The sequence below is a fragment of the Pelecanus crispus genome, chromosome 6 (genome assembly GCF_030463565.1).
Source record: "Pelecanus crispus isolate bPelCri1 chromosome 6, bPelCri1.pri, whole genome shotgun sequence".
Taxonomy (NCBI): domain Eukaryota; kingdom Metazoa; phylum Chordata; class Aves; order Pelecaniformes; family Pelecanidae; genus Pelecanus; species Pelecanus crispus.
This window is the reverse complement of record NC_134648.1, coordinates 202,365-227,946: the sequence shown is the minus strand read 5'-3', so window position 1 is coordinate 227,946 and position 25,582 is coordinate 202,365. Positions and strand designations below refer to the sequence as shown.

The 25,582-nt window shown below is 70.7% G+C and overlaps 5 protein-coding genes across 5 annotated transcripts; 3 read left to right on the top strand and 2 right to left on the bottom strand.

Moving 5' to 3' along the window:
• Positions 1–1,790: 1,790 nt before the first annotated feature.
• On the top strand, positions 1,791–5,702 carry SMTNL1 (smoothelin like 1). Its single transcript, XM_075712184.1, has 8 exons — positions 1,791–1,829; positions 2,710–3,207; positions 3,720–3,873; positions 4,070–4,133; positions 4,407–4,547; positions 5,142–5,244; positions 5,331–5,482; positions 5,558–5,702. The coding sequence occupies exons 1-8, from the start codon at positions 1,791–1,793 to the stop codon at positions 5,700–5,702; spliced, it is 1,296 nt and encodes a 431-aa protein (XP_075568299.1).
• A 486-nt stretch (positions 5,703–6,188) lies between these two features.
• LOC142593705 (ubiquitin-conjugating enzyme E2 L3-like) lies at positions 6,189–8,007 on the bottom strand. The gene is made up of 4 exons (XM_075712183.1): positions 7,987–8,007; positions 7,356–7,445; positions 6,422–6,608; positions 6,189–6,346 (listed from the first exon to the last, which is right to left on the bottom strand). Exons 1-4 carry the CDS (start codon positions 8,005–8,007, stop codon positions 6,189–6,191), a joined length of 456 nt encoding a protein of 151 aa, XP_075568298.1.
• An 8-nt stretch (positions 8,008–8,015) lies between these two features.
• On the top strand, positions 8,016–13,358 carry SERPING1 (serpin family G member 1). The gene is given in 9 exon segments (XM_075712182.1): positions 8,016–8,140; positions 8,590–8,774; positions 8,982–9,055; positions 9,173–9,677; positions 10,112–10,249; positions 10,330–10,533; positions 11,280–11,422; positions 12,312–12,531; positions 13,108–13,358. Coding segments are annotated over 9 exon segments (1,845 nt in total).
• A 961-nt stretch (positions 13,359–14,319) lies between these two features.
• On the bottom strand, positions 14,320–16,789 carry YPEL4 (yippee like 4). The gene is made up of 4 exons (XM_075713138.1): positions 16,685–16,789; positions 16,023–16,066; positions 14,931–15,039; positions 14,320–14,409 (listed from the first exon to the last, which is right to left on the bottom strand). The coding sequence occupies exons 1-4, from the start codon at positions 16,787–16,789 to the stop codon at positions 14,320–14,322; spliced, it is 348 nt and encodes a 115-aa protein (XP_075569253.1).
• Positions 16,790–18,638: 1,849 nt separating this feature from the next.
• Positions 18,639–21,110, top strand: CLP1 (cleavage factor polyribonucleotide kinase subunit 1). The gene is made up of 2 exons (XM_075712930.1): positions 18,639–19,244; positions 20,439–21,110. The coding sequence occupies exons 1-2, from the start codon at positions 18,639–18,641 to the stop codon at positions 21,108–21,110; spliced, it is 1,278 nt and encodes a 425-aa protein (XP_075569045.1).
• Positions 21,111–25,582: the final 4,472 nt, after the last annotated feature.

Genomic DNA, 25,582 nt, shown 5'->3' with positions numbered 1-25,582 from the left:
GGGCTGGGATCGGCGCGGCTCGGCTGGGCTCGGCTCGGTTCGGCTGGGCTCGGCTCGGTTCGGCTGGGCTCGGCTGGGCTCGGTTCGGCTCCCGGCAGGAACCACGTGGGCGCCGCGCTTCCGCCCACTCGCAGGAGCGCCCCGCCCCCCCCGCCGCCTGCTGCCAATAGAAGCCAGGAGGGTGGGGAAACACGAGCGCGTCCCCAACGCTGATAGGGCGCCGCGGGAGGGGGCGTGGCAGCGCCGGCAGCTAAAGGGAGACGGGGAAGGGGTGGAAGGCGCGCGCTTTGCCAGCCCTTTGCCCCGAAGGGGGCGGGGCCAGCGCCGCGGGGGGCGGGGTCAGCGCGGGGGGCGGGGTCGGCAGCAGGCACCGCCCCCGGGCCAGTGCGGGGGGCACGGCGGGCTCCCGGCTGCTCCGCGTCCCCCCCGCGTCCCTGCCGGCCTGTCCCCGCGTGACCCACGTCGCCCCGTGTGTCCGTGGCCCCCGTGTCCCCCCGCCCCCTTGCGCGTCTCTGCCCTCCCGTGTCCCTGCGTGGCCCCCCGCGAGCCTGCGGCCTCCGTGTCCCCCATGTCCCCAGTGTCCCCCGTGTGCCTGTGACCCCCGTGTGCCTGTGACCCCCGCGTGTCTGTGACCCCGACGTCCCCCGATGTCCCCCGCGTGTCTGTGCCCCCCGTGTCCCTGATGTCCCCTGTGTGTCTGTGACCCCGATGTCCCCTGTATCTGTGCCCCCCACGTCCCCCGATGTCCCCCATCTGTGACCCCCGTGTCCCCGATGTCCCCCGTGTGTCTGTGACCCCCGTGTCCCCCCAACGCCCCCCGCCTGTCTGTGCCCCTCGTGTCCCCGATGTCCCCCGTGTCCCTGATGTCCCCTGTGTGTTTATGGCCCCCACGCCCCCCGTGTGTCTGCGACCCCCCGTGTCCCCCGACGTCCCCCGCGTGTCTGTGCCCCCCGTGTCCCTGATGTCCCCCGTGTGTTTCTGGCCCCCACGCCCCCCGTGTGTCTGTGCCCCCCCGTGTCCCTTGATGTCCCCCGCGTGTCTGTGCCCCCCGCCGCCCCCGTCCCTGTCTGGGGTACCCGCGCCCCCCCGCGTCCCCCCGCGCCGCCGGCTGGGTGTCCCTGCCCCGTGGGCCCCTCGGGGCTGCCCCCGCCGCCCGGGTGGGAGCGCGGCGCGGCCCCTCCCCAGCGCCCCCCGGCCCCACGCGCGCCCCGCGGGTGGGCGGTGAGTGAAGGCGGCACCTGCCCCCGCCGGGTAAAAATAGCCCCGGGGCGGGCGGGGCGGCGGGGGCCGCGGAGCGGCAGCGGGAGCGGCCGGGAGGGTACGGGCGGGGGGCTCGGGGGGCCGGGGGGGGCTGAGGGGGGGGGGAAATGGGGAATAGGGGGGCCGGGAGGGGGAACTGAGGGGGTATGGGGGCCGGGAGGGGGGCATGGGGGGGCGGGGGGTTATAGGGGTCGTGAGGGGGGCATGGGGGCAGCAGCGTGGGGTTTGAGGGGGTGGGAGGGGGAATTGGGGGGGCTATAGGGGCCGGGAGGGGACACGGGGGGCCGGGAGGGGGAATTGGGGGGGCCAGAAGGGGGTCTGGGGGTCTGGGGGGTTATAGGGGTCGGGAGGGGGGCATGGGGGCAGCGGGGTGGGGTTTGAGGCGTCGGGAGGGGGAATCGGGGGGACCAGGAGAGGGTCTGGGGGGCTATAGGGGCCGGGAGGGGACACGGGGGGTCGGGAGGGGGAATTAGGGGGGCCAGAAGGGGGTGTGGGGGGGTCTGGGGGGTTATAGGGGCCAGGAGGGGGGCATGGGGGTGACGGGATGGGATGTGGAGGGCCGGGAGGGGGTATGGGGTGGCCAAGGGGGGTTGTAGGGGTCGGGAGGGGGAATTGGGGGGGGGTATAGGGGCCGGGAGGGGATGTGGGGGGCCCGGAGGGGGAATAATGGGGGCTGGAAGGGGGCATGGGGGCAGCGGGGTGGGACATGGGGGGCTGAGAGGCAGAATGGGGGCTTGGGGTGGGGTACGGGGGGCACCGTGATGGGGCATGGGGGGCCGGGAGGGGGAATGGGGGGGTCCGGGGGGGTGGAATGGGGGTGCCAGTGCTGGGGGGGAGCATGGGGACAGGGGCGGGGGGGGTATCCGGGCTGGGGGGCTATGGGGGGCACGTTGGGGGGGGCACGTTGGGGGGGGAACCCCAGTGATAGTGCTGTGCCCCTGCAGCAGTGACCGCAGCAGCATGGAGCCCCAGGGAGACCCCGACACCCCCACCGTGGACACCCCCACCCCGGACACCCCCACCCCTGACACCCCCCGGCACCCCCCCGCGGGGCCGGGGGATGGGGGGGTGGGGGAGGGCAGTGGGGAGACAGCCCAGCATGGCCGGAGGGACCCCCAGGCGGCGCGGGGTGACGGGGGTGACGGCCTGGGGGCAGGGGACGTGGGGGGTGACACTGGGGGAGCAGAGGACGTGGGGAGTCAGGACAAGGGGGCAGGGGACGCGGGGGGTGAGGATAAGGGGGCAGGGGACCCGAGGAGTGAGGTCAAGGGCGCAGGGGACTCAGGGGGTGACACCGACGGAGCAGGGGGCACAGGGAGTGAGGTCAAGGGTGCAGGGGACGCGGGGGGCGATGTCAAGGGTGCAGGGGATGCGGGGAGTGACACCGGCGTAGCAGGGGACGCGGGGAGCAATGCCAAGGGTGCAGGGGATGCAGGGGGTGATGCCAAGGGTGCAGGGGACGTGGGGGGCGATGCCAAGGGTGCAGGGGACGCGGGGAGTGACACTGGGGGAGCAGGGGACGCGGGGGGTGATGCCAAGGGTGCAGGGGACGTGGGGGGCGATGCCAAGGGTGCAGGGGACGCGGGGAGTGACACTGGGGGAGCAGGGGACGCGGGGGGCGATGCCAAGGGTGCAGGGGATGCGGGGGGCGATGCCAAGGGTGCAGGGGACACGGGGAGTGACACCGGGGGAGCAGGGGACGCGGGGGGCGATGCCAAGGGTGCAGGGGATGCAGGGGGCGATGCCAAGGGTGCAGGGGACGCGGGGGGTGATGCCAAGGCAGAGGCGGCTGAGGACGCGGGGGTCGATGCCAGGGCAGAGGCACCAAGGGGTGCCGGGGGCGATGCCGGGGGCGATGCCAGGGGTGCCGGGGCGGGCGCTGCGGGGGGGCCGCAGGAGGAGGCTGGGCCGGGGCCAGCACCAGCGGGCAGCACCCGGGGCCCGGAGGTGAGAGGGGGCACGGGGGGCCCTGCCAGGGGCATTGGGGGGGGGGGTGCTGGGGTGGGGACACGGTGGCAGTGCCAGGGGCACATGTGCTTGTGCGGGCAGTGCAGGGAGTGAGTGACAGTGCCAGGGGCAGGGCGACGGTGCCAGAGGCAGGGGTGACAGTGCCCATGCACGCAGTGCCAGGGCAGGGTGACAGTGCCAGGGCAGGGTGACAGTGCCCGTGCTGGCAGTGCCAGGGGCAGGGGCAACAGTGCCAGGGGCACATGTGCCTGTGTGGGCAGTGCCAGGGAGTGGGTGACAGTGCCAGGGGCAGGGGTGACAGTGCCCGTGCAGGCAGTGCCAGGGGTAGGGTGACAGTGCCAGGGCAGGGTGACGGTGCCCGTGCTGGCAGTACCAGGGGCATGGTGACAGTGCCAGGGACACATGTGCCTGTGTGGGCAGGGGCAGGGTGGCAGTGCCAGGGCAGGGTGACAGTGCCCGTGCTGGCAGTGCCGCCCCGCCTGTGCCCGCAGGACCCCACCTGGCTGCAGGACGACGAGGACGAGGTGTGGCCCGAGTTCCCCCCCTGCTCGTCCCCAGGGGAGGCCACCAGCCCCACATCCCCCCTGTCCCCCACGTCCCCTGCGTCCCCCACGTCCCCTGCATCCCCCACGTCCCCGGCGTCCCCCACAGGTAAGGCCCACGCTGGGCAGGGCCCTGTGATGGCACCGGGGTCCCGTGTGTGCCCCCCCCCCCCTGAGGTCCCCCACATCCCTTCCCATGGGGGAGGACCTCCCGCCCCGCGCCCCTGATGGTGCCCCAGGGATGCCCCCCGCTTTGGGACCCCGCCGGTGCCCGGAGGGGCCGTGGGTGCCCCCTTCCACCCCGCTGACCCCTCCTCTCCCCCTTGCAGCTGGCACCACCAAGGGCTCGGGGGGCAGCGAGAGGTGAGTGTGGGCGGGGGGGGGGGGGCACGGCCCCACAGGTGCCCCACGGCTGGCCAACATCGGGGCTGCCCCATACCTCTGCCCCGCTGCGGGCACCCACGGCCCCGTGTCCCCTGGGGTGGCCCCCCTAGCCCCATGTCCCCCGGGGTGGCCCCCCACAGCCCCGTGCTCATGGCTGGTCCCCCTCGCCTGCCCCCCATGGCTGGCCCACCCGCGTGTGCACCCACAGCGGTGCCCTCACCCGCACCCACGGGGCCACCCGTGTGCCCGCAGGGGTGCGCCGGCGGGGGGGGCGCAGGGCCGGGCGCCCACCGGGACGGCGGGGCCACGGCCGAGACCGGAGGGGGCCGGGGGGCAGCCGCGGGCGAGTGCCCGGGCGCAGGGGCGCAGCGCCATCCTGGAGAAGTTCGGAGGGTGAGGGGGGCCTGGCCCCACGGGGAGTGCGGGGGGACTGGGGGGCACGGGGCAGCGGGGGTGTTGGGGGGCTGTGAGGGTATTGGGGGGCCGTGGGGGTGCTGGGGGCATGGGGCAGCGGGGGGGGCATGGGACAGCGGGGTTGTTGGAGGGCCATGGGGGCATTGGGGGGACTGGGGGTGCTGGGGGCATGGGGCAGCGGGGGTGTTGGGGGGCCATGGGGGCATTGGGGGGACCGGGGGTGCTGGGGGCATGGGGCTGTGGGGGTCTTGGGGACCACAGGGCAGCAGGGGTGTTGGGGGTATGGGGGCAGCGGGGGGCACGGAGGGGTCGGGGCCAATGGGGAGCCCCTGGGGCCGACACCATGGAGCAAATGGGCCAATGGGGAACAGCAGGGCAGGGATGAGCCAATGGGGAGACCACCGGGGGCGGGGGGCAGAGACAGACCAATGGGGATGCCCCCGTGGGCAGGGACCAGCCAATGGGGGGGTCCTGCTGGGGCAGACAGCGGCCAATGGGGAACCACGGGGTGGGCGGGGCCGAGCAGGCTCGGCAGGGCGTGGGCCGTGCCTCGACGCCCGGCATGGCACGTAGGGCGGCCACGGGGCCGGTCCCGCACCTGCGGCGGACGGGGGGCACCGCCGCCGTGAAGGCCATGCTGCTGGAGTGGTGCCGCGCCCGGACCCGCGGCTACCAGGTGAGGGGTAGCCGTGGGGCGGCCGTGCGTGGGGCGGCCGTGGGGCGGCCGTGCGTGGGGCAGCCTGACCCCCTCCATCCTGGCAGCACGTGGACGTGCAGAACTTCTCGGGGAGCTGGGGCAGCGGCCTGGCCTTCTGCGCCCTCCTCCACAGCTTCTTCCCCGACGCCTTCGACTACAGCAGCCTGGAGCCCGGCGCCCGCCGGCACAACTTCGCCCTGGCCTTTGCCACTGCCGAGTGAGCGCAGCCCCGGCCCCCCCTGGCCCCCCGGCCCCGGGCGGGTGGCCCCGGCTGACGGCCGTGTCCCCGCAGGGAGCGGGCGGGCTGCGCCCCGCTGCTGGAGGTGGAGGACATGGTGCGGCTGCCGGTGCCCGACGCCAAGTGCGTCTACACCTACCTGCAGGAGCTGTACCGCTGCATGGTGGCCAAGGGGCTGGTGAAGACCAAGAAGCGCTGAGGGGGGGTCCCCCACCGCCGCCGCCCACCCCTGTGCCGCCCACCCCTGTGCCACCCCCCCCAGCAGTAAAGGCTTGCGGTGCCCGGCTGCGGCGGCGGCGTCACTTGCGGCGGGGTCGCGGGCACCGAGCGGGCGTCCGGGGGACTGGCACCGGGGCGGGCACGGCCCCGGCACTGCCCCACTGACACCGCAGAGGGGACAGGCGGGCAGGGCAGCGTCCCCCCGGGGCTGGCGCAGGGTGCACCCCACCACCCCAATGCGGCATCAGGGAGCCAAAACAGGAGCGGGAGCACATTTATTAATGGAGAAGTACATTTATTAATGGACGTACAGGGTGGGGGGGCCACTGTGGGGTGCCGGGACCCCCCTGCGGTGCAGACCGGGCTCCAGCGCCGAGGCGGGGGCGATGCCAGGGCCAGCCCCGGCCGGCGCAGGGAGGGAGGGGTGAAGCTGGGGTGCCCCGGGGTGCCCCGGGGTGCGGGGGGCTCAGGGGTCGGAGGGTCGTCTCTCGGCGTAGCACCGGGTGTGTTCCTCCGCCCGGCGCCAAAACACCTCAGGCTGCTCCCGGAGCTCGCGGGCCAGATCCTGCCGCAGCACGCGCTGGGGGTCCAGGCTGTCCAGCAGCAGCAGCAGGTCCTGCAGCACTGCGGGCACCGGGGCGGGGGGTCAGGGCGGGCACCCCCTCCCGCTGCGCCCCGTCCCCATCCCCGGGTGCCCACCGTGGACGGCGCGGGTGGTGGGTGCCCAGTGCTGGGCGGAGGTGAGGGGCTGGCAGACGCGGCCCTCGAGGTCGACGCCGGGGTGGTAGATGCTGGTGCGGAGCGTGGTGCAGGGGGGGGCCAGCGGGTGGTGGGGGGAGAAGGACAGCTCGAAGCGGAAGGCGCCCGCGTTGTACGGGGGGTTGTTCTGCCGAGGGGGGGCACCTCAGACCCCCACACCGCAGCATCCGTGGAGGGGGGGGGGGCCTGTCCCAGCCGTGAGACCCAGTGCCCCCCGTGGGAACCCCCCCACACCCAGCCTGAGCCCCGCAGGAGGGGAATCCCCCCCAGCCCGGAGCCCCAGGGTCCCCACACCGCGTCCCCATGGGACCCTCCCCCCTGTTGCCCTGATAGGTACCCCCTCAGTGCCCCCCAGCAGACCCCCCCCCTCACCCCCACCTTCCCTCCAGGCCCCCTGTGCCCCCGTACCCCCCCCATTTCCCCGGGGCCCCCCCTCTCCCCCATGCCCCCAGCCCCCCGTGCCCTCAGGAACCCCCACCCCCTGTTCCCCAGGACCCCACACACCCCCGTGGCCGGGGGATCCCCGTTCCCAAGGACCCCCCCCATTCCTCAGGACCCCTATTCCCCAGGTACCCCCCCCCAGTTCCGTAGGACACCCGTTCCCCAGGACCCCCCCATTCCCTAGAACCCCCGCCCATTCCCCAGGAGCCCTCCCCCCTTCCCCAGGACCCCCTGTTCCCCAGGACCCCCGTTCCCCAGGACCCCCGTTCCCCTGCTCCGCAGGCCCCGCCCCGTCCCAGGCCCCGCCCCGTCCCTCAAGCCCCGCCCCTGCTCCTCGGCCTCGCCCCCAGGCTCCGCCCCCTCTCCTCGGCCCGCTCCCAGGCCCCGCCCCCTGCTCCCAAGCCCCGCCCCTCCCAGGCCCCGCCCCACGCACGGGCAGCAGCAGCCCCGCCCAGCGCAGCACGTTCCCGTCCAGCGGCCGCAGCTCGCGGGCCCCGCCCCAGCGCCGCGCCTCCTCCAGCTCCTGCGGGACACGCCCCCGTGGGCGGGGCCGTGCTTGAGACACGCCCGCGGTGGGCGGGGCCACCGTCCCGAACACGCCCCTGGGCGGGGCCTCGCCAAGCCCCGCCCCGCCGCGGGGCGGTCCCCACCGGGGAAACGAAACCGCAGCAGCGGCACCGGCACCCCGGGAGCGGGGACCCCCTACCCCCCTACCCCCCTACCGCCGCACCGGCGCTGGCACCCCCGCACCGGCACCCCCGGCACCCAGTACCGGACACCTCCTACCCCGCTACCGCCAATCCCGCACCGGCACCGGCACCCCCGCACCCTCCGCATCCCCGGTACCGGGACCCCCCTCGGCCACACCCGCACCCTCCGCACCCCGGTACCGGGACCCCCCCTCGGCCGCCCCCGCACCCTCCGCATCCCCGGTACCGGGCGGGACCCCCCGTCGGCCACCCCCGCACACTCCGCATCCCCGGTACCGGGACCCCCGCTCGGCCACCCCCCACCGCTCGGTGCTGCCGCCAGGGCCCCCCGGCGCCCCCGCCGCTCCTCCCCACCTTGGCGAGCCTCCCGGCCATGGCCGCCAATGCCCGGAGCCCCGGGCTCGCCCCGGGGGGGCGGGGGAGGGCGCTCCAGCCCCGCCCCAGGCACCTCCCCCAAATCGCTGGGGGACCGGAGAGACGGGGGCGGGGAGCTGCGGCGGGAGCTGGGGTGGCGGCACCCCCTTGTCACCGCAGGGGCCGCGGGCAGGGGGCAGCTGGGCGGCTGCAGCACCCCCCCCCCCCCCAAAAGGTTCCTGCCCGAGGGGGACACGGGGCTGGACGGGGCGGGGGGGCCGCACCCAGCATCCCCACCCCCCCCTCCCCAAAAGGTGCCTGCCCGAGGGGGACGTGGGGCTGGACGGGGCGGGGGGGCCGCACCCAGCACCCACACCCCCCCCCCCAAAAGGTGCCTGCCCGAGGGGGACGTGGGGCTGGACGGGGCGGGGGGGCCGCACCCAGCACCCACACCCCCCCCCCCCAAAAGGTGCCTGCCCGAGGGGGACGTGGGGCTGGACGGGGCGGGGGGGCCGCACCCAGCACCCACACCCCCCCCCCCCAAAAGGTGCCTGCCCGAGGGGGACACGGGGCTGGACGGGGCGGGGGGGCCGCACTCTGCAGCGGGCGCCTGCGCCCAGCCCGGCCCCCCCGGCCGCCCCGCGCACCCCCCCGGCCGCCCGCCCGGCTGATTTACGGGAAGCCTCGGCAGCCGCCCGCTGCCCTCCTTAATCTTTAACCAGGCAGGGCCGGGCCCAGCCAGCTCCCCCCGCGCCCGGCCGGACACGCAGCGACCCGACCCGCCGGGCACCCAGGTGGGCCCAGGGTGCTGCCCCCTCCTGCCCCCCGCGCCCGGCTCCGCGGGGGGGGCTCAGAGCCGGGGACACCCCCGGGTGGGGGTGCGCGGGGTGCGGGTGCCGGGTGGGGTGGGAGGGGGCTGGGTGGCGAGGTGGGGTGCTGGGAGCTGGGGTGGGGGTGCTGGGTGCCCGGCAAAGCCCTTCACCCGTGCTCGCCCACCAGGACGCCCACCACGATGCTCTGGCTGCTCCTGGTGTGGCTGGTGGCCACAGCCACGGCCACCGTCACCCCGGTAAGTGTGGCCCAGGGACGTGGGCTCCCCACCCCCAGCTGCCCCCCTGCCCGCCCTGACCTGCGTCCCCCACCTGGGTGCCCCCCTGACCGCCCTCACCAGGGTCCCCGTGCCCAGGTGCCCACGCCGGAGGCTTCTCCCAGCTGGCTGAAGGTGCCCAGGCAGCAGCCGCCGCCGCTGGTGCCCCCCCACCCCACGCCAGGCCCGCCGGGGGATGTGGGGACGCCCGTCCTGCCTGCGCCCACCCCCCGTGCCCACCCCGAGGAGCTGCCCGGCTTGGATGCCCCTCTCAAGGCCACAGACCCCCCCAGCCCCGAGGAGCCTCAGGGAGCACCCGAGGAGCCGGGCACCACGGCCAACGGGAGCACGGCCGCACCGGCGCCCGGCACCACCGAGGGGCCCCCCAGCACCCCGGGCACCAGCGCCCCGCCGTGCCCCGGGGATGAGGAGCCGGCTGAGGCATGCGGGGCGCCCACGGAGGAGCAGCGGGCGGCCGTGGCCGAGGCGCTGGGCACCTTCGCCCTCCGCTTCTACCAGCACATGGCGGAGGCTGCCCAGCCCGATGCCAACCTGCTCTTCTCCCCCATCAACGTGGCCATGGGGCTCTCGCACCTCCTGCTGGGTGAGGGGCTGCCCGCCGGCACCGGCACCACTGCGGGTGCTGCTGTGGGCGCTGCTGTTGGCTCTGCCATGGGCACCGCCGTGGGCTCTGCTGTGGGTTCTGCTATGGGCTCTGGTGTTGGCACTGCTGTGGACACTGCCATGGGCTCTGCTGTAGATTCTGCTATTGGCACTGCCGTGGGCTCTGCTGTGGGTTCTGCTATTGGCACTGCCGTGGGCTCTGCTGTGGGTTCTGCTGTGGGCTCTGCTATTGGCACTGCCATGGGCACTGCCGTGGGCACCCCTGTGGGCTCTGCTGTGGGCTCTGCTGTGGGTGCTGCCCTCATCCCCGCTACGGGCACCGCTGTGGGCACCACCCGCGGCCCCATGGCCGTCCCAGCCCAGAGCAGCGGTTACACCCGCGAGCATCTCGCTGAGCTTCCCCTGTGCCCGTAGGCGCCCGCGGTGAGACCCGTGAGCGCCTGGGCGCCGTCCTGGCGTACCCGCCGGAGCTGACCTGCGTGCACGGCGCCATGCAGCAGCTTGCCAGCGCACCCGGCCTCTTCGCCGCCGCACAGATCTTCCACCACCCAGGTGAGGCGGGCGGCTGGGCACCGGCGGGGCCACCGATGCCCGGCGGGCACGGGGCTGACACCGGCTGTGCCACCGGGCAGGGCTGCACCTCCGGCCCCGCTTCCTCAACGAGTCGTGGCACTTCTACGGCGCCCGCCCGCGGGCACTGAGCGGCAACGAGAGCCTGGACCTGCTGCGTGTCAACGAGTGGGTGCGCGAGGCCAGCCGCGGGCTCCTGCCCAGCCTGCTGCCCACGCTGCCCCCCCAGCCCCGCCTGCTGCTGCTCAGCGCCGTCCACCTCCGGGGTATGGCCCCAGGGACGGGATCTGCCCGGGATCTGCCCCAGATCTGCCCTGGGATCTACTTGGGGACTGGCTCAGGGGTCTGCCCTGGCATCTGCCCTGGGATCTGTCCTGGGGGTTGGCTCAGGGGTCTGCCATGGGATCTGCTGTGGGAGTCTGTCCTGGGGATCTTCCCCAGATCTGCCCTGGGGATCCATCCTGGGGGTTGGCACGGGGATCTGCCATGGGGTCTGTCCTGGGGATCTGTCCTGGGGATCTTTCCCAGATCTGTCCTGGGGATCCATCCTGGGGGTTGGCTTGGGGATCTGCCATGGGGTCTGTCTTGGAGGTTGGCTCAGGGATCTGCCATGAGGTCTGTCCTGGGGATGTTTCCCAGATCTGCCCTGGGATATACTTGGGGACTGGCTCAGGGGTCTGCCCTGGGATCTGTCCTGGGGACTGGCTCAGGGTCTGCCCTGGGATCTGTCCTGGGGACTGGCTCAGGGGTCTGCTCTGGGATCTGCCCTGGGATCTGTCCTGGGGATCTTCCCCAGATCTGCCCTGGGATTGCCTGGGGATTGGCTCAGGGATCTGCCCCAGCACCTGCCCTGGGATCTGCCCTGGGACTTGCTCAGGGGACGCGACTCAGGGATCTGCCCTCGAGATCTGCCCCAGGATCCGCCCGGGATCCGGCATGGGGCCGATGCCGAGGGCAGCCAGCGCGGCAGCCGCCCCGCGTCCCCTGCAGCCCCGGTGCCGTGTCCCCGCAGCCACCTGGCGCACGCCACTGGAGGTCAAGCAGACGATGCTGCTGCCCTTCCTGCGCCCCGGGCGCCCGCCCCGCCTGGTGCCCACCATGACCAGCAAGAAGTACCCGGTGGCCTCCTTCACCGACGCCCACCTGCAGGTCCAGGTACCCCCCACCGCCAGGGCCGCTCTGCTGCCACGGGCGAGGCGAGCGGTGACATCGCTGCCATGGCGCTGGGGGGGGCCGGGCTGTGATGTCGCTGCGGTGGCACTGGGGAGGTGCTGGGCTGTGAGGTCACTGTGGTGGCAATGAGGTGATGCCAGGCTATGATGTCATTGGGGTGGCACTGAGGTGATGCCAGGCTGTGACATCACTGGGGTGGCACCGGGGGGATGCCAGGCTGTGAGGTCACTGCGGTGGCACTGGGGGGGTGCTGGACTGTGACATCACTGGGGTGGCACTGGGGGGGTGCCAGGCTGTGACATCATTCCCCTGGCACTGGGGGCTGCCGGGCTGTGATGTCACTGGGGGGGTGCTGAGGTGATGCCACACTGTGAGGTCACTGGGGTGATGCCAGGCTGTGACGTCACTGGGAGGGTGCCGGGCTGTGAGGTCACTGGGGTGGCACTGGGGAGTTCCACACTGTGACATCACTGAGGTGGCACTGAGGTGATGCCAGGTCGTGACATCACTACGGTGGCACTGGGGGGGTGCTGGGCTGTGAGGTCACTGGGGTGGCACTGGGGGGATGCCGGCCTGTGACATCATTCCCCTGGCGCTGGGGGGTACCGGGCTGTGATGTCACTGGGGGGGTGCTGGGCTGTGAGATCACTGGGGTGGCACCGGGGGGATGCCGGGCTGTGACATCACTGGGGTGGTGCTGGGGGGATGCCGGGTGTGACATCACTGGGGTGGTGGTGAGGTGATGCCGTGCTGTGAGGTCACTGCGGTGGCACCGGGGGGATGCCGGCTGTGACATCCCTGGGGTGGTGGTGAGGTGGTGCCGCGCTGTGAGGTCACTGCGGTGGCACTGAGGGCCGGGCCCGTCCCGCAGGTGGGGCGGCTGGAGCTGAGCGGGGGGCTGAGCCTGGTGGTGCTGGTGCCGCGGGGGCCCCCGGGGGCGCTGGGCACCCTGGAGCGGGCGCTGGACCCCCCCACCTTCCTGGGGCTGCTGCGGCGGGCGGCCCGCACCCCCCCCCAGGCCACCGCCCTGGCCCTGCCCCGCCTGCGCCTCGACCTCGCCATGGACGTGGTGGCCCTGGTCCACGACATGGGTAAGGCCACCGGCCCCCCCGCCCCGCCGCCTGCCCCCGCCATCGCCTCTTGGGCTGGGTGGGCTGGGGGTGACGTCGCTTCCCGCGCAGGCGGTGACGTGCGGTGATGTCACTCCCTGAGGGGCATCCCTGGTCCCCATGCAGGTCCCTTTCCCCAGGGACCCCAATGTCCCCAGTGTTCCCCAGCATCCCTGTGTCTTTGGTGTCCCCAGGCTCCCCCAGTACCCCTGCGTCCCCCGTGTCCCCACTGCCCCCTTATCCCTTGATGTGTCCCTTGTCCCCAGTGTCCCCATATTACCCCTGCTGTCCCTGGTGTCCCCAATATTCCCCATCTCCCTGGTGTCCCCCACGTCCCTTAGTGTCCCCTGCTCCCCCCCCATTGCCCCTGATGTCCCCAGGGTCCATGGTGTGCCCCTGCTGTCCCCCACATCCCCAGCATCCCCAAAGCCCCTCAGTGCCCCCTGTATCCCTCGTGCCCCTCTGCACCCCATACCCCCATTGTCCCCGGTGTCCGTCCCCGGTGTCCCCCACATCCCTGTGTCCCCACGGGGGTGGCACTGAGGACGGGTGCTGCAGACTACGGGCTGTTCCTGGACGCGGAGCTGTGCGGGCTGGCGCGGGGCCCAGCGGTGGCGGTGGACACGGCACGGCACCGGGCCGTCCTGGCGCTGGATGAGGCCGGCGTGGAGGCGGCCGGTGCCATGGCCACCTCGGTGGCCCGCACGGCCCTGCTGCTGGAGGCCCTGCGCCCCTTCCTCTTCGTCCTCTGGCACGACGCCAGCGCCGTCCCCCTCTTCATGGGCCGCCTCAGCGACCCCCAGCCCTGACCCCTGCCTGCGCCTGCCCCCTGCCCTCCCTCCTCTCACCCCTAGCTCCCTCTTCTCCCTCCCTCCCTGCCTCCTTCCCTCCCTGTCTTGTCCCTACTGTCCTCCCATCCCTTCTCCCATCCCTCCTTCCCTTCTATGATTCCATGATTCCCTCCCTGCTTCCCTCCCTCCATCCCTCCCATCTCTCCTTCTCGCCCTCCTTTCCTCCCTCCATCCCTCCCTCCTTTCCCGCTCTCCATCCCTTGTCCCTCCCTCGTTCCTCTCTTCCCTTTCTCCCTTCTTACCCCCTCCCTCCCTCCCTCTTTCCTCCCAACAACCCTCCACCCTCCACCCTTCCCTCTTTTCCCTCCTTCCGCCCCTCCCTCCCTCCTTCCATCCTCCCTCCTTCCCTCTTTCCTTCCCTCCTCCCATCCCTCCCTGTCCCTCCTTCCCATCCTTCCCTTCCTCCCTCCCTCCTTCCCCACCTCCCCCCCATCTCCCCACCCCTCCCTCCCCCCCGTCCCCCCCCCCAGGGCAGTAGGGGGTCCCTGTCCCCCCGTGCCTCAGTTTCCCCATCAGCTCGGGCCCGAGGCCCCAATAAAGGCACTGACCCCGGCGTGGCTCTGCCTGTGGGGAGGGGAGAGGACACCCCGGGTGCAGGGGGGGCAAGGTGGGGGCTATCCGGGACGCCCCCGTCCACGCCAGGGTGCTGCGGGGGTCCGGCTGCATGGCGGGCATCACCCCGGGGTGCCAAGGGAGGCAGCAGCACCGGGGGTGGGTGACACCCAGCACCTTCCTAAAAAAAAAAGCCTTTATTGCCCTAGAAAAGCCCCCGCAGCCCCGGCGTGCTGGTGATGGGCACCCCCACCCCGGGGGGGCACCGGCTGGCAGCAGGCGCCCACGGGGCACCGGGGAAGGTGCAAAGGCGGGGGGCACCCACTGCCGGCACCCCAGCGCGGGTGTGGGAGCCCCCCCGTGCCCCTCAGTCCCAGCCGTTCTCCTTCACCATGTGCGACATCTCGATGATGAACTTCCCCTCCTTGTACTTCTGGCTGCTCTCGAAGGCCTGCTCCTGGGCGATATGGCGTGAGACCCCCCGCGCCCCGACGGGGTGCCCACGCCGGTGCCCAGGCCACGGGGTTGGGGTGCCCGGGGTGCTGCCTTCACCATGGCTTTGGGGTGCCCAGCGTGGCACCCACAGTGAAGGTTTGGGGTGCCCAGGGTGGTGCTTGCATTACAGGTTTGGGGTGCCCAGACCAGGGATTTGGGGTGCCCAGGGTGGTGCCTGCATTACAGGTTTGGGGTGCCCAGACTAGGGATTTGGGGTGCCCAGGGTGGTGCTTGTGTTACGGGTTTGGGGTGCCCAGGGTGGTGCCTGCGTTACGGGTTTGGGGTGCCCAGACCAGGGATTTGGGGTGCCCAGGGTGGTGCTTGCGTTACGGGTTTGGGGTGCCCAGACCAGGGATTTGGGGTGCCCAAGGCAGTGGCCACAGGGTGGGCTCAGGGTGCCCCGGGTGGTGGCCAGGGCAAGGGTTGGGGTGCCTGGGGCAGTGCCCACAGCGGGGTGGGGGTGCCGGGCGCGGGGGCACTCACGTATTTCCAGCCCAGGGTGGTCTTGCAGCTCTGGCAGAAGATGTCGGCCACCGAGTGCAGCCCCGTCAGCAGCAGCCGCTGCTCCGCCGGGCCACAGCCGACGTTCACCCTGTGCCCGGAGAGCGGGGCAGTGTGCCACCGCCGGGCACCCGACAGCACAGCCTGGCGTGGCACAGGCCAGCGTGGCACAGTCTGGCATGGCACAGCCTGGCATGGCTCAACCCGGCTCAACCCAGCGTGGCACAGCCTGGTGTGGCTCAACCTGGCTCAACCCAGCATGGCACAGCCTGGTGTGGCGCAGCACGGCGTGGCGCAGCCTGGCATGGCACAGCTTGGCATGGCACAGGCCAGCGTGGCACAGGACAGTGTGGCACAGGCCAGCGTGGCTCAGCGCGGCGTGGCGCAGCCTGGCATGGCACAGCTTGGCATGGCACAGGCCAGCGTGGCACAGGACAGTGTGGCACAGGCCAGCGTGGCTCAGCGCGGCGTGGCGCAGCCTGGCATGGCACAGCTTGGCATGGCACAGGCCAGCGTGGCACAGGACAGTGTGGCACAGGCCAGCGTGGCTCAGCGCGGCGTGGCACAGGCCAGCATGGCACAGCTCAGCATGGCACAGCCCGACGTGGCTCAGCCCGGCATGGCACAGCCCGGCATGGCACAGCCCGGCGTGGCACAGCCCGGCATGGCTCAGCCTGGCGTGGCACAGCCCGGCGTGGCACAGCCCGGCATGGCACAGCCCGGCATGGCTCAGTCTGGTATGGCACAGCCCCGTATGGCACAGCCTGGTGTGGCTCAGTCCGGTATGGCACGGCCCAGTGTGGCACAGCCCGGTGTGGCTCAGCCTGGCGTGGCACAACCCGGCATGGCTCAGCCCCGTATGGCACAGCCCGGCGTGGCTCAGCCCGGCGTGGCACAGCCCAGTATGGCTCAGCCCGGCATGGCTCAGCCCGGTGTGGCACAACCCGGCGTGGCTCAGCCCAGCGCTGCCAGGACAGCAGCCCTGGGTGACTCCCCGGTGCCCACAGCCCGGGCCCCCCCGCTGGCACCCCCCCGCCCACAGCTGCCGTCCCTGGGGCGCCCGGTGGTACTCACACGGAGTTGAAGAGGTAGGCACGGCCATGGCTGCCCTGGAAGGACTGTGGGGACACGGCGCGAGTCACCGGCTGGGCCCCGCGTCCCCTGGGCCACCCGCATCCCCCCCGCCCCACAGCATCGCCACCGTGCAGCGCGCCAGCCCGGGGACACCGAGGGGGAGGTGGTCACCTCCACGGGAGCACCATAGGGGACACCTGCCACCCCCGGGACACCGCGGGGCGGGCACGCTTGCTACTGTGGGGACACTGGGGCAAGGCTCACTGCCATGGGAGCACCGTGGGGAATGTCCCCACCTCGGGGACAACACGGAGGGAATGCTCACCACCCTGGGGACACCATGATATCCCAGTGCCACCGTGGGAAGAAGCTCACAGGCCCTGGGACATCACGGAGTGGGGGATGCTCGCTGCCCCAGGGCCACCTTGGGAGGAAACTCATGGCCCTGGGGACACCACGGTGTCCCAGTGCCACCATGGAAGAAGCTTGCAGCCCCTGGGACATCACGGAACAGGGGACGCTCGCTGCCCCAGGGCCACCTTGGGAGGAAGCTCACGGCCCTGGGGACACCGCGGGGGGATGCTCGCTGCCCCAGAGCCCCCCTGGGGCCACCGCGGGGAACGCTGGCTGTGCCAGCCCCCCGTGGGGGGCGGCGGGGGCACCTTGGAGATGAGCTCCTCGTGCCTGGCCAGATGAGCCCGGCAGTGGACGCAGCTGTAGGTGCGGTGGGAGCCGGGCAGGTAGCTGTGGAAGGTGTGGGGGGGCATGGCGGGCGGCAGGGCCCCGGGGGGGCGCGGGGGGGCGGGGGGCACTGCGCACCCCCCGCAGAGCCGCTGGCAGGGGAAGCAGCGCAGCAGAGCGCCGAGAGCCGTCGTTCCTCCCACGCCGAGGTCGGGGGGCCCCACCGCCCTGGGCCCCCCCAGGTGAGAAGGAGGTGGAAAAGGGGGCTGGCCTGCAAGGGGTTAAAGGGAGGCAGTGAGGGGGGGGGCTCTGCCTGGGCCCCCCCAAACACCCCCAGCTCTCAGCCCCCCCACCCACTTGACAGCTGAGACCAGGGCCAGCTCATTGCAGGAGTGAGGGGCGGTGCGGAAGGGTCCCCGCCCCATCCCCGCTGTCGCCAGGGAGGCCCGGGGGGGCCCTAAAAGAAAGGGGGGGCAGAGGGGGCCGAGGGTCCGGGGAGAGGATGGGGGCGGGGCTCCTGAGCGGGGCCCGGGGCTCCTCCGAAAAGGGTCTACGGGGCCCAGGGGGAAGTGGGGGGCCCGGGGGGGGATACGATGGGGGTGCCGGGGGGGAGTGAGGGTCCCAGGGGGACACTGGTGGTCCCGGGGGGGACAATGGGGGTCCCGGGGGGGAATACTGGGGGTCCTGGGGGACACGATGGGGGTCCAGGGGAGGAATACTGGGGGTCCCGGGGGACACGATGGGGGTCCCGGGGGGACAATGGGGGTCCGGAGGGGGAATACTGGGGGTCCCGGGGGGACAATGGGGGTCCCGGGGAGGAATACTGGGGGTCCCGGGGGGACAATGGGGGTCCCGGGGCGGGAGGATGGGGGTGCCGAGGGGGACACGATGGGGGTCCCCTGGGGGGGACCACGGGAGTCCTGGGGACACGCTGGGTGTCCCGGTGGGGACACGGTGGGGACACGGTGGGGGTCCCGGGGGGATACCGGGGGATGCCGGGGGATACCGGTGCTCCCGGCGGGGTCCGGCTGCCGCTGCCGCCGCTGCCGCTGTCCCCGGGGCAGGCGCCGGGCGGTGGCGGGGGGGGGCCCTGCGTGCCCGGGGGCTGCATCACGGCACCGTGACTCATCCCCCGCCGCCGCGACGTCACCCCCCGCACCCCGCCGCCGCGACGTCACCGCCCGGCACCTCCGACGTCAGCCCCCGCCGCCAGGGATGCGCTGCGGGCGCCCGGGCCCCCCGTGTCCCCCCCGCGTCCCCCGTGTCCCCAGCCCTCCCCCACCGGGGCACACGCAAATAAGATGTAAATCAGGCGGGGGCGGGGGCGGCGTGCAAATGTCATGCAAATGAGATGCAAACGAGCCGGGGGCGCATGCCGGCGGATGTGGGGGGCGCAGTCTAATGAGATGTAAATGAGGCGAAGGGGTGCCGGGGCGGTATGCAGATGAGATGTAAATGAGCCCCGGGGAGCAGCGGCCGCCCCGGACTCCGCCTCCCGGGGGGCTGAGCGCCCTGCCCCGCCCCCCCCCGCGTCACACGTCACGCCCCGCGCGGCTGCCATGGCAACCCCCGCCGCGACTCCCCCCGCCCAACGGGCCGGGCGCGTCTCTCTGACATCACTTCCGGCGCAGCCTCGCCGGCCCGGAAGCGCGGCGGCCGCGGGAGGTGGGTGAGGGGGGCGGGCGGGGGGCACCGGCGGGTGCCATGGCAACGGCCTGAGGGCGGGGGGGGGCCGGGACCCCCACACCGGGCGGGGAGCGGAGCGGGGGGGGGGGCCGGGACCCCCGCAGCGGACGGAGGGGGGAACGGAGCGGAGCGGAGCGGGGCCCGGCGGCGCGGGGGGCGGCTCGGCGCGGCGGGGCTGGGGGCAGGCCCGGTCCCGCCGCTCACCCGCCGCCCTCCCCGCAGCGGGCAGGCGAGGCCCGGTGGCGCGCCATGGCGGACGATGGCGGCGAGGAGAAGAAGCAGGTGGCCAAGTTCGAGCTGGAGCGGGAGACGGAGCTGCGCTTCGAGGTGGAGGCCTCGCAGACGGTGCAGCTGGAGCTGCTCACCGGCATGGCCGAGGTCTTCGGCACCGAGCTCACCCGCAACAAGAAGTTCACCTTCGACGCCGGCGCCAAGGTGGCCGTCTTCACCTGGCACGGCTGCACTGTCCAGCTCAGCGGCCGCACTGAGGTGGCCTACGTCTCCAAGGACACCCCCATGCTGCTCTACCTCAACACCCACACGGCCCTGGAGCAGATGCGGCGGCAGGCGGAGCGGGAGGACGAGCGGGGTCCCCGCGTCATGGTGGTGGGACCCACCGACGTGGGTAAGTCGACCGTGTGCCGCTTGCTGCTGAACTACGCCGTGCGCCTGGGACGCCGGCCCACCTTCGTGGAGCTGGACGTGGGCCAGGGCTCCGTCTCCATCCCCGGCACCATGGGCGCTCTCTACATTGAGCGGCCAGCCGACGTGGAGGAGGGCTTCTCCCTCCAGGCCCCGCTCGTCTACCACTTCGGCTCCACCACGCCCGGCACCAACATCAAGCTCTACAACAAGGTGAGCACGGGGAGCCTGTGGAGGGGGGGTCTCGCCCCGGGGATGGGCCTGGTTTGGAGCCGGGCTCCAGAGGTCCCTGCCCACCTGTGGTTGTCCCGTTGCTTTTGCCACTCTGTATGACTGCGTCGTGTCCCTGCCCCGAGCACTGTGCCCACTTCTGGGCGCTGCAGCTCAGCAGAGGGGCGGGGAGGGCCAAGGCAGCGAAGGGAGAGGTGTAACAGAGATGGTGGAGGGGCTGGAGGAGCCCCCTGAGGAGGGGAGAAGCTCTTCAGCCTCGAGAGGAGGAGCTGAGGGACCATGATTGTGCTTTTCACTGCCCGTGAGCCTCCACGCCAGGCCCTTTGTGGGCTGCAAGTCGTGGCTGGCCACGGAGGGTGACACCAGAGCTGCAGGTCACACTGGGCCGGCTTGGCCCGCAGGGCCCGTTAGGCAAGGGGGGAGCAGAGTGCAGTCGTGGGCACAGTCTGGTCACTGTCGTGCAGAGCCGGCATTAGCCAGGGCGTGGTGGCCGTCGCTACACAGCGTCCCTCCCCTGCAGGGTCCCCGCTTCCTGCTGCCCACAGCCTGGCTCTCTGTTTATGGAAACCCGGGTGGAAAGAAGCCCAAGAAAAACCTGAAGACACCCAAAAAGCTGACCCAGGTCCCCAGGGTCCTCCCACTGCTGCCGTTTGGTGACAGGGACCCCTGCTCGGCTGAAGGCCACCGCAGCCCTGCGCTGCCCTTGTCCCAGCCCTTGGGACAGAAAAGCGGCCGTCCTGCCATAGGCTCGTAACATGTTTTAGAAATGGCTTCGGCCTCCTGCACAGCAAATCGTCCCTTTGCGGCTATCAGTTGAGGGTGGGGAAGAAAGGATTTTGTCCCAGGTGGCTGCCCAGGAGCTGGGCATTGCGCCTGCACCTTAGCAGGAAATAACTGAGCGTGTTAGGAACAGTACGGAGGATTGCTGTGTCCCCGAGGGGTGGGACAGGGCCTGGCACACCAGCCCTCTGCCCTTCTGGTGCCGTTCAGGGGCTCAGAAGCTCCCCTGAGCTTCTCATCCAGTCAGAGCCAGCGTGGTCCCACTGCAGGAGTCAAGGCTTTAGGGGTAGTGAAGGAGGTGGGGACGGCGTTGGAGAGAGCTGGCTGAGGTTTGGGGATGCAGATGCCCCCAAAAGGTCTCTCTGTCCTGATACCTCTGCCCCATCTCCCCCGCAGATCACATCCCGCCTGGCTGACGTCTTCAACCAGCGCTGCGAAGTGAACCGCCGTGCCTCGGTGAGCGGCTGCGTCATCAACACCTGCGGCTGGGTGAAGGGCTCGGGCTACCAGGCGCTGGTGCACGCCGCCTCCGCCTTCGAGGTGGACGTGGTGGTGGTGCTGGACCAGGAGCGGCTCTACAACGAGCTGAAGAGGGACCTGCCCCACTTCGTGCGCACCGTCCTGCTCCCCAAGTCCGGTGGGGTGGTGGAGCGCTCCAAGGACTTCCGGCGGGAGTGCCGAGACGACCGCATCCGGGAGTATTTCTATGGCTTCCGGGGCTGCTTCTACCCTCACGCCTTCGACGTCAAGTTCTCCGACGTCAAGATCTACAAGGTGGGGGCTCCCACCATCCCGGACTCCTGCCTGCCCCTGGGCATGTCGCAGGAGGACAACCAGCTGAAGCTGGTGCCGGTGACGCCCGGGCGGGACATGGTGCACCACCTCCTCAGCGTCAGCACCGCCGACAGCCCCGACGACAACATCTCGGAGACCAGCGTGGCCGGCTTCATCGTCGTCACCGGCGTCGACCTGGAGCGCCAGGTCTTCACCGTCCTCTCCCCGGCCCCTCGCCCCCTGCCCAAGAACTTCCTCCTCATCATGGACATTCGCTTCATGGACCTGAAGTAGGGCAGGGGCGGCTCAGCCTGCCTGGCCCGCGGCGGGGCCCTCCCGACAGCGCCCGCCCTTCGGTTTTATACCTTTTTTTGTAACGTTTGTTATTAAATCCCAAAAACTTTTGCTTGTGGGTGAGCGTCGGTGCGGCCGGGGCTGGTGGGGGGGTGCCCGGGGCGGGGGCGGCAGAAGCCAGGCCCCGGGCCGGGGCTGCGCCGGGGAGACGCGGGGACCCGGCCCCGCTGCCCCCGCGCCCCGCGGTGCGTGTGTCCGCCCGCCAACCCTCCTGCGCGGCGGGGTGGTACGTCCCGCGCATGCGCGCTGCGCAGCCCAGGCACCGCCTCCCTGACGCGTGCGCGTCCCCGCCTCTTCCCCCTCCCACGCGCATGCGCGCCGCCCCTTCCGGGCGGTTCCCCCGCGCGGTAGCCAATAAGGGGCGGCGGCGGGGGCGCGCGCGGCCGGCGGGCGGTGCGCAGGCGCGGCCGTGACGTCGTGCCCGGCCGCCGAGCGCCGCGACGGGTTTTGCACGGGAGCCCTGGGCGCGCGCTCGCGGCCCGCCGCCCGCCGCAGGTGAGTCACATGGGCCGCGGCCCCCCCCCCGGGCCTCCCGCGGGCACCGGCCCAGCCGCCCCGCCCCCCCCCGCCCCGCCGGTCTCCCGCGCCCCTCCCCGGGGCCTGGCTGCCCGCCGCCCCCGCCCGCCGCAGGCCCGGCCGGCCCCCGCCGCTCCCGCCCCTGTGCCGTCGCCGCCTTCCCCCGGCGCGGCTCGGGCCGTGCCCCGGTTTTCCCCCCGCGCCGCGCTCGCCCGCGGACCCTGGCGGCGAGCCTCCTGCTCGGCTCCCCCCCTCCCCGCCTCCGGCGGGGCCGCGGCCGCGGGGACCGGCCCCTTCCCGGCCCGCCCCGCCGAGGGAGGGCTCAGCCCCCCAGCACCCCCGCCGGGCGGCCCCGGTGCCGTGCCTGCACCCCCGCAGCGCCGTTCTGCACGGCCGCCCCTGCCGGCTCCTGCCCGCGGCCTCCTGTGACCCGGCCCTGCCTCCCGGCTTGCGGGAGCTCCGCTTCCTCCTGCCCCGGCCTCCCCTCGCCGGGCCCCGCCAGCGCCAGCCCCTTCCCCGCGCCCGGCGGCCCCGCGGCCTGCGCTCCCGGGGGAGCCCGTCCCGGCGGGGCTGGGCGCTGCCCTGGGCCGGGGGAAGCCGCGGGCGGCCTTGGGCGAGCGCCCGGGCGGCGGCACCGGGCGGGGGGGCGGGGGCAGCGCCCCGGGGGTTGCGGCTGCAGGCGCCGGCCCCGAGCACGCCCAGGCGGGGCTGGTTTCCACGGGGGGCTCCTTGTTTCCACGCGGGGCTGCGGCGGGCGTACCCCCCCCAGGCAGGCGGAGATCGCAGCCGCGCTCCTCCAGCCTCACCGCGCCTCGCTTCTGCTTTTCAGGCCTCTGCCTCCCCGCAGCCCGGGGCCCGGGGCCGGCAGCGCGCGGCTCCCTCCCGCCTGGGCGGGGGGAACGGCCGCGGCCGGCGGCGGGGAGCTTTCGCATGGACACGTTTGCTCTCCGCTACCTGGGGCTGCCCTCGCTGCCCCAGCGCCTCTCAGAAAGTCTCAATAACTTTGTTGTTTGAAAGCCTGGTGTGTGAACATGCGTGCTTTGACTCTTGCGGCCTGCCAGGACCAGGAGTTAAAACCCAGCTCTCCAGCCGCAGAGTCCTGTCCTGCATGTCCAAAGCGTAATTCCTCCTCAAAGCACGCTTATGCGTTGTGTTGCTCGGTTTTGGGGGTGTAATGGGTGTTCAACCTGACTTCTCCTCAGAAGTCCCAAATTCTGCACGTGAGGTGTGCATATCCCAAATTATTGCATCTGCATATTTGGTTGCATCTCCCCGAGATGAGAGAAAAACCCCGGTGTTCCACCCCCTCATCTCGCTGATTCGGAAGATGACCAGCTGCTCTCGCGTTCCTCGTGCCACCTTCCTGGTGACTCCCTGGGGAGCAGATTCCCCTGGATCTGCGCAGATCTGAACTTGGGTGTTAGGGAAGCGGGCTTTTCTGTACTAGGCGCTACTGATTTTTTCAGCGGGTATAAAATACAGCTAGAGCCTTGTCTAGATCAAAATGAGGAGAGTTGATCTTGGATCATCTTAGCAGGCTTAATCTAATTATCACCTTCGCTACCTCTGGTCGAGGCAGCGGTGGTTCTTTAGCAAAGCGCTTTATTCCTGTTGGTTTCTGAGGTACAAGCCCCGACTGGAGGCGGAGAAGGTGGTAATTAGGTTGAGCTGGCGGGGTCCAACGGGAGACCTTTAACTCCTGCTTTAGAGGCCTCTTTGGGGACATTCACGTCTGTCGCCATGTCCGTTGTTTCCATCGCTGACTGTTGCATCTCATAACGCCATGGCAAGAGGCTGGATTTGCCCCTCGCTCGCCACGGTGCACAGAGTAACACGCAGCTGCAATGGATGAGACGTCATTCTTCCCTGCTTTGTCCATAAAATGGGGCTAATCCCATGTAAACCAGCGAGGCGGGCAGAGGAAGGAGGATGGAAGTGGTGTAAGCCAGGCCAGGAGATAAGCAGTGAATGGATGCCAGCCTTCTCGCTGTTGTCTGCAACAAAGTATTTGTCCATTTTCTGTATCTTATTCTCCTCAAAAGCCCCTGTACATCTAACCGCGGAGAAACGCAGTTATGCGAGGTGTAGGCCGTTTCACCTGAAGCCAGGAGGGCAGCCGTGGGAGTCTCATTTTGGCCAGGTTTCCAAACTTCCCCACAGAGCAAAAGTGTCTGGTACGTGTTGCTGTGCATCCTCCTTCTGGATTAAAAGCAGGAAAGTGTCACCAAATCGTCTCTTTGAGGCAGGGACTCCTATTTATGCACAGTGCTGAGCACCAGAAGGCCTGAATTCTGTATTACCATGGTACGGGCGATAAGAAAATCGTCCTCTGTGGGGAGACCCTGCAGCTTCGTGTTGCAGTGGGAGTCTCGGTGTTTACCTTTCCCTGTGACATCCAGCCGTCTGACACCGGCAGCTTTGCCTTTTAGTTTGTAGCCTGCACCTTAGCAGTCAATGTCCAGTCCTGTTGTCTGGGCTGGAAAAATCCTCCTTTGGCTTCTCGATGTCCAGGTTCTGCGATTGCAGGGACCCCCTGCGACAGAAGGTGCTGGCTGGAGTTTCTGATCTCATGGGTAACTCTCTGTGCTGGAAGGCGGGGAGGGTGGCAGAGAGCAGTGATGTTCTCGTGTTGGTGGTCTGCAGCGTGAGACGTTTGGTCCGGTTCAGTTGTGTTGGTTTGAGAACACTTTTGCTCTCTCTGCTAATTTTGAGACTCTTACGTCTCGGTGGTAGATGAGAGCTGATTGTGCAACGTCAAAATGAGCAGAGAGCCTGTGGAGGGAGAAAAGGGGATCCGTGATCTCGGGCTGGCCGCCTTGCTTGGGCTCAGCGGTGAGAGGTCCGGGGTGCTGAGGCCGAGGACAGCAGCGAGCTCTGGAACAGGCTTCTCCCCGTAACTCCCGGGTGTAGTTAATCAAAACAGAGTGGGAACAGGTAAAGCACATCCTGTCTTTGTGCGATCCTGGATCTGCCCTGTCTGGGAGTTGCCTCACGTGGAAGGAATTGTTTGTCTGTTTGACCTGCGCCATGGAAACTGGGCTGGTTTGGGGTAGGTAGGTAGGCAGCTGCCGATCGCAGCGAAGTGACGCGGGTTTAGGAACCAGTAACTGAGAGTGAACTCTCTCCTCCCTGTGTAATTACACTCCTGTCCCCGGGCGGTGAGGAAAGGTGGCATGTTCAAGGGAAACTTGTAACGTTGGTGTGCGTGTTTCCTCCTTCCAGGGGTAGGAGCACGTTGAGGAGCTGCAGTGGTTATCGACAGTGATTGAAATGAGGAAGGGAATGGTGTGAGCTGGTTACACGTGTTTTCCCTAACCCAGCAAAGGTGGGGAGAGCCCGGTCAAGTGTATTTTCATGTCCTGTCTGATGCTTCAGAAAGATTGAGCCACAAAGCACCCAACTCTTCAGGCTACATCTGGGTAGATCGCTAGAGAAGACGGTGAGAAGAGGGCTTGTGGCAGACCGAGTAAAGCAGGGTAGAAAGCGCGGTATGAAGGAAAGGAGGAGCGCAGGGCTTCAAGAAGCAAGTGCTGGAAGAGGAGGAAATTAGAGTAAGACTTTACAGGGCCTTAACCAAAGAAAAGGAGACTCAGACTGAAAGAAATGGAAGGTGGCAGCAGTCGCACTTGCAAGCATCCTGAGGGAAGGAATTGAAAGTTAAAGGAAGTCCCCGGAAATAGAGATGAGGGGAAATAGAAGCAGCCCCTCATATGAGTGGAGGGAAACCCTTGAGACTGGGGAAGAGCACTCTGGAGGTGGCTGAGCAGAGCAGAGCTGGGAAAATACCCTGACAAGGGGGTGCTAGGATTGGAAAAGCAGGTGGAAATCCCAAGGGAGAGGGAAAGGGGAGTCACCGGGCACATGCGCTTGGTAGAGTTTGATTGGGAGAGGAAGGA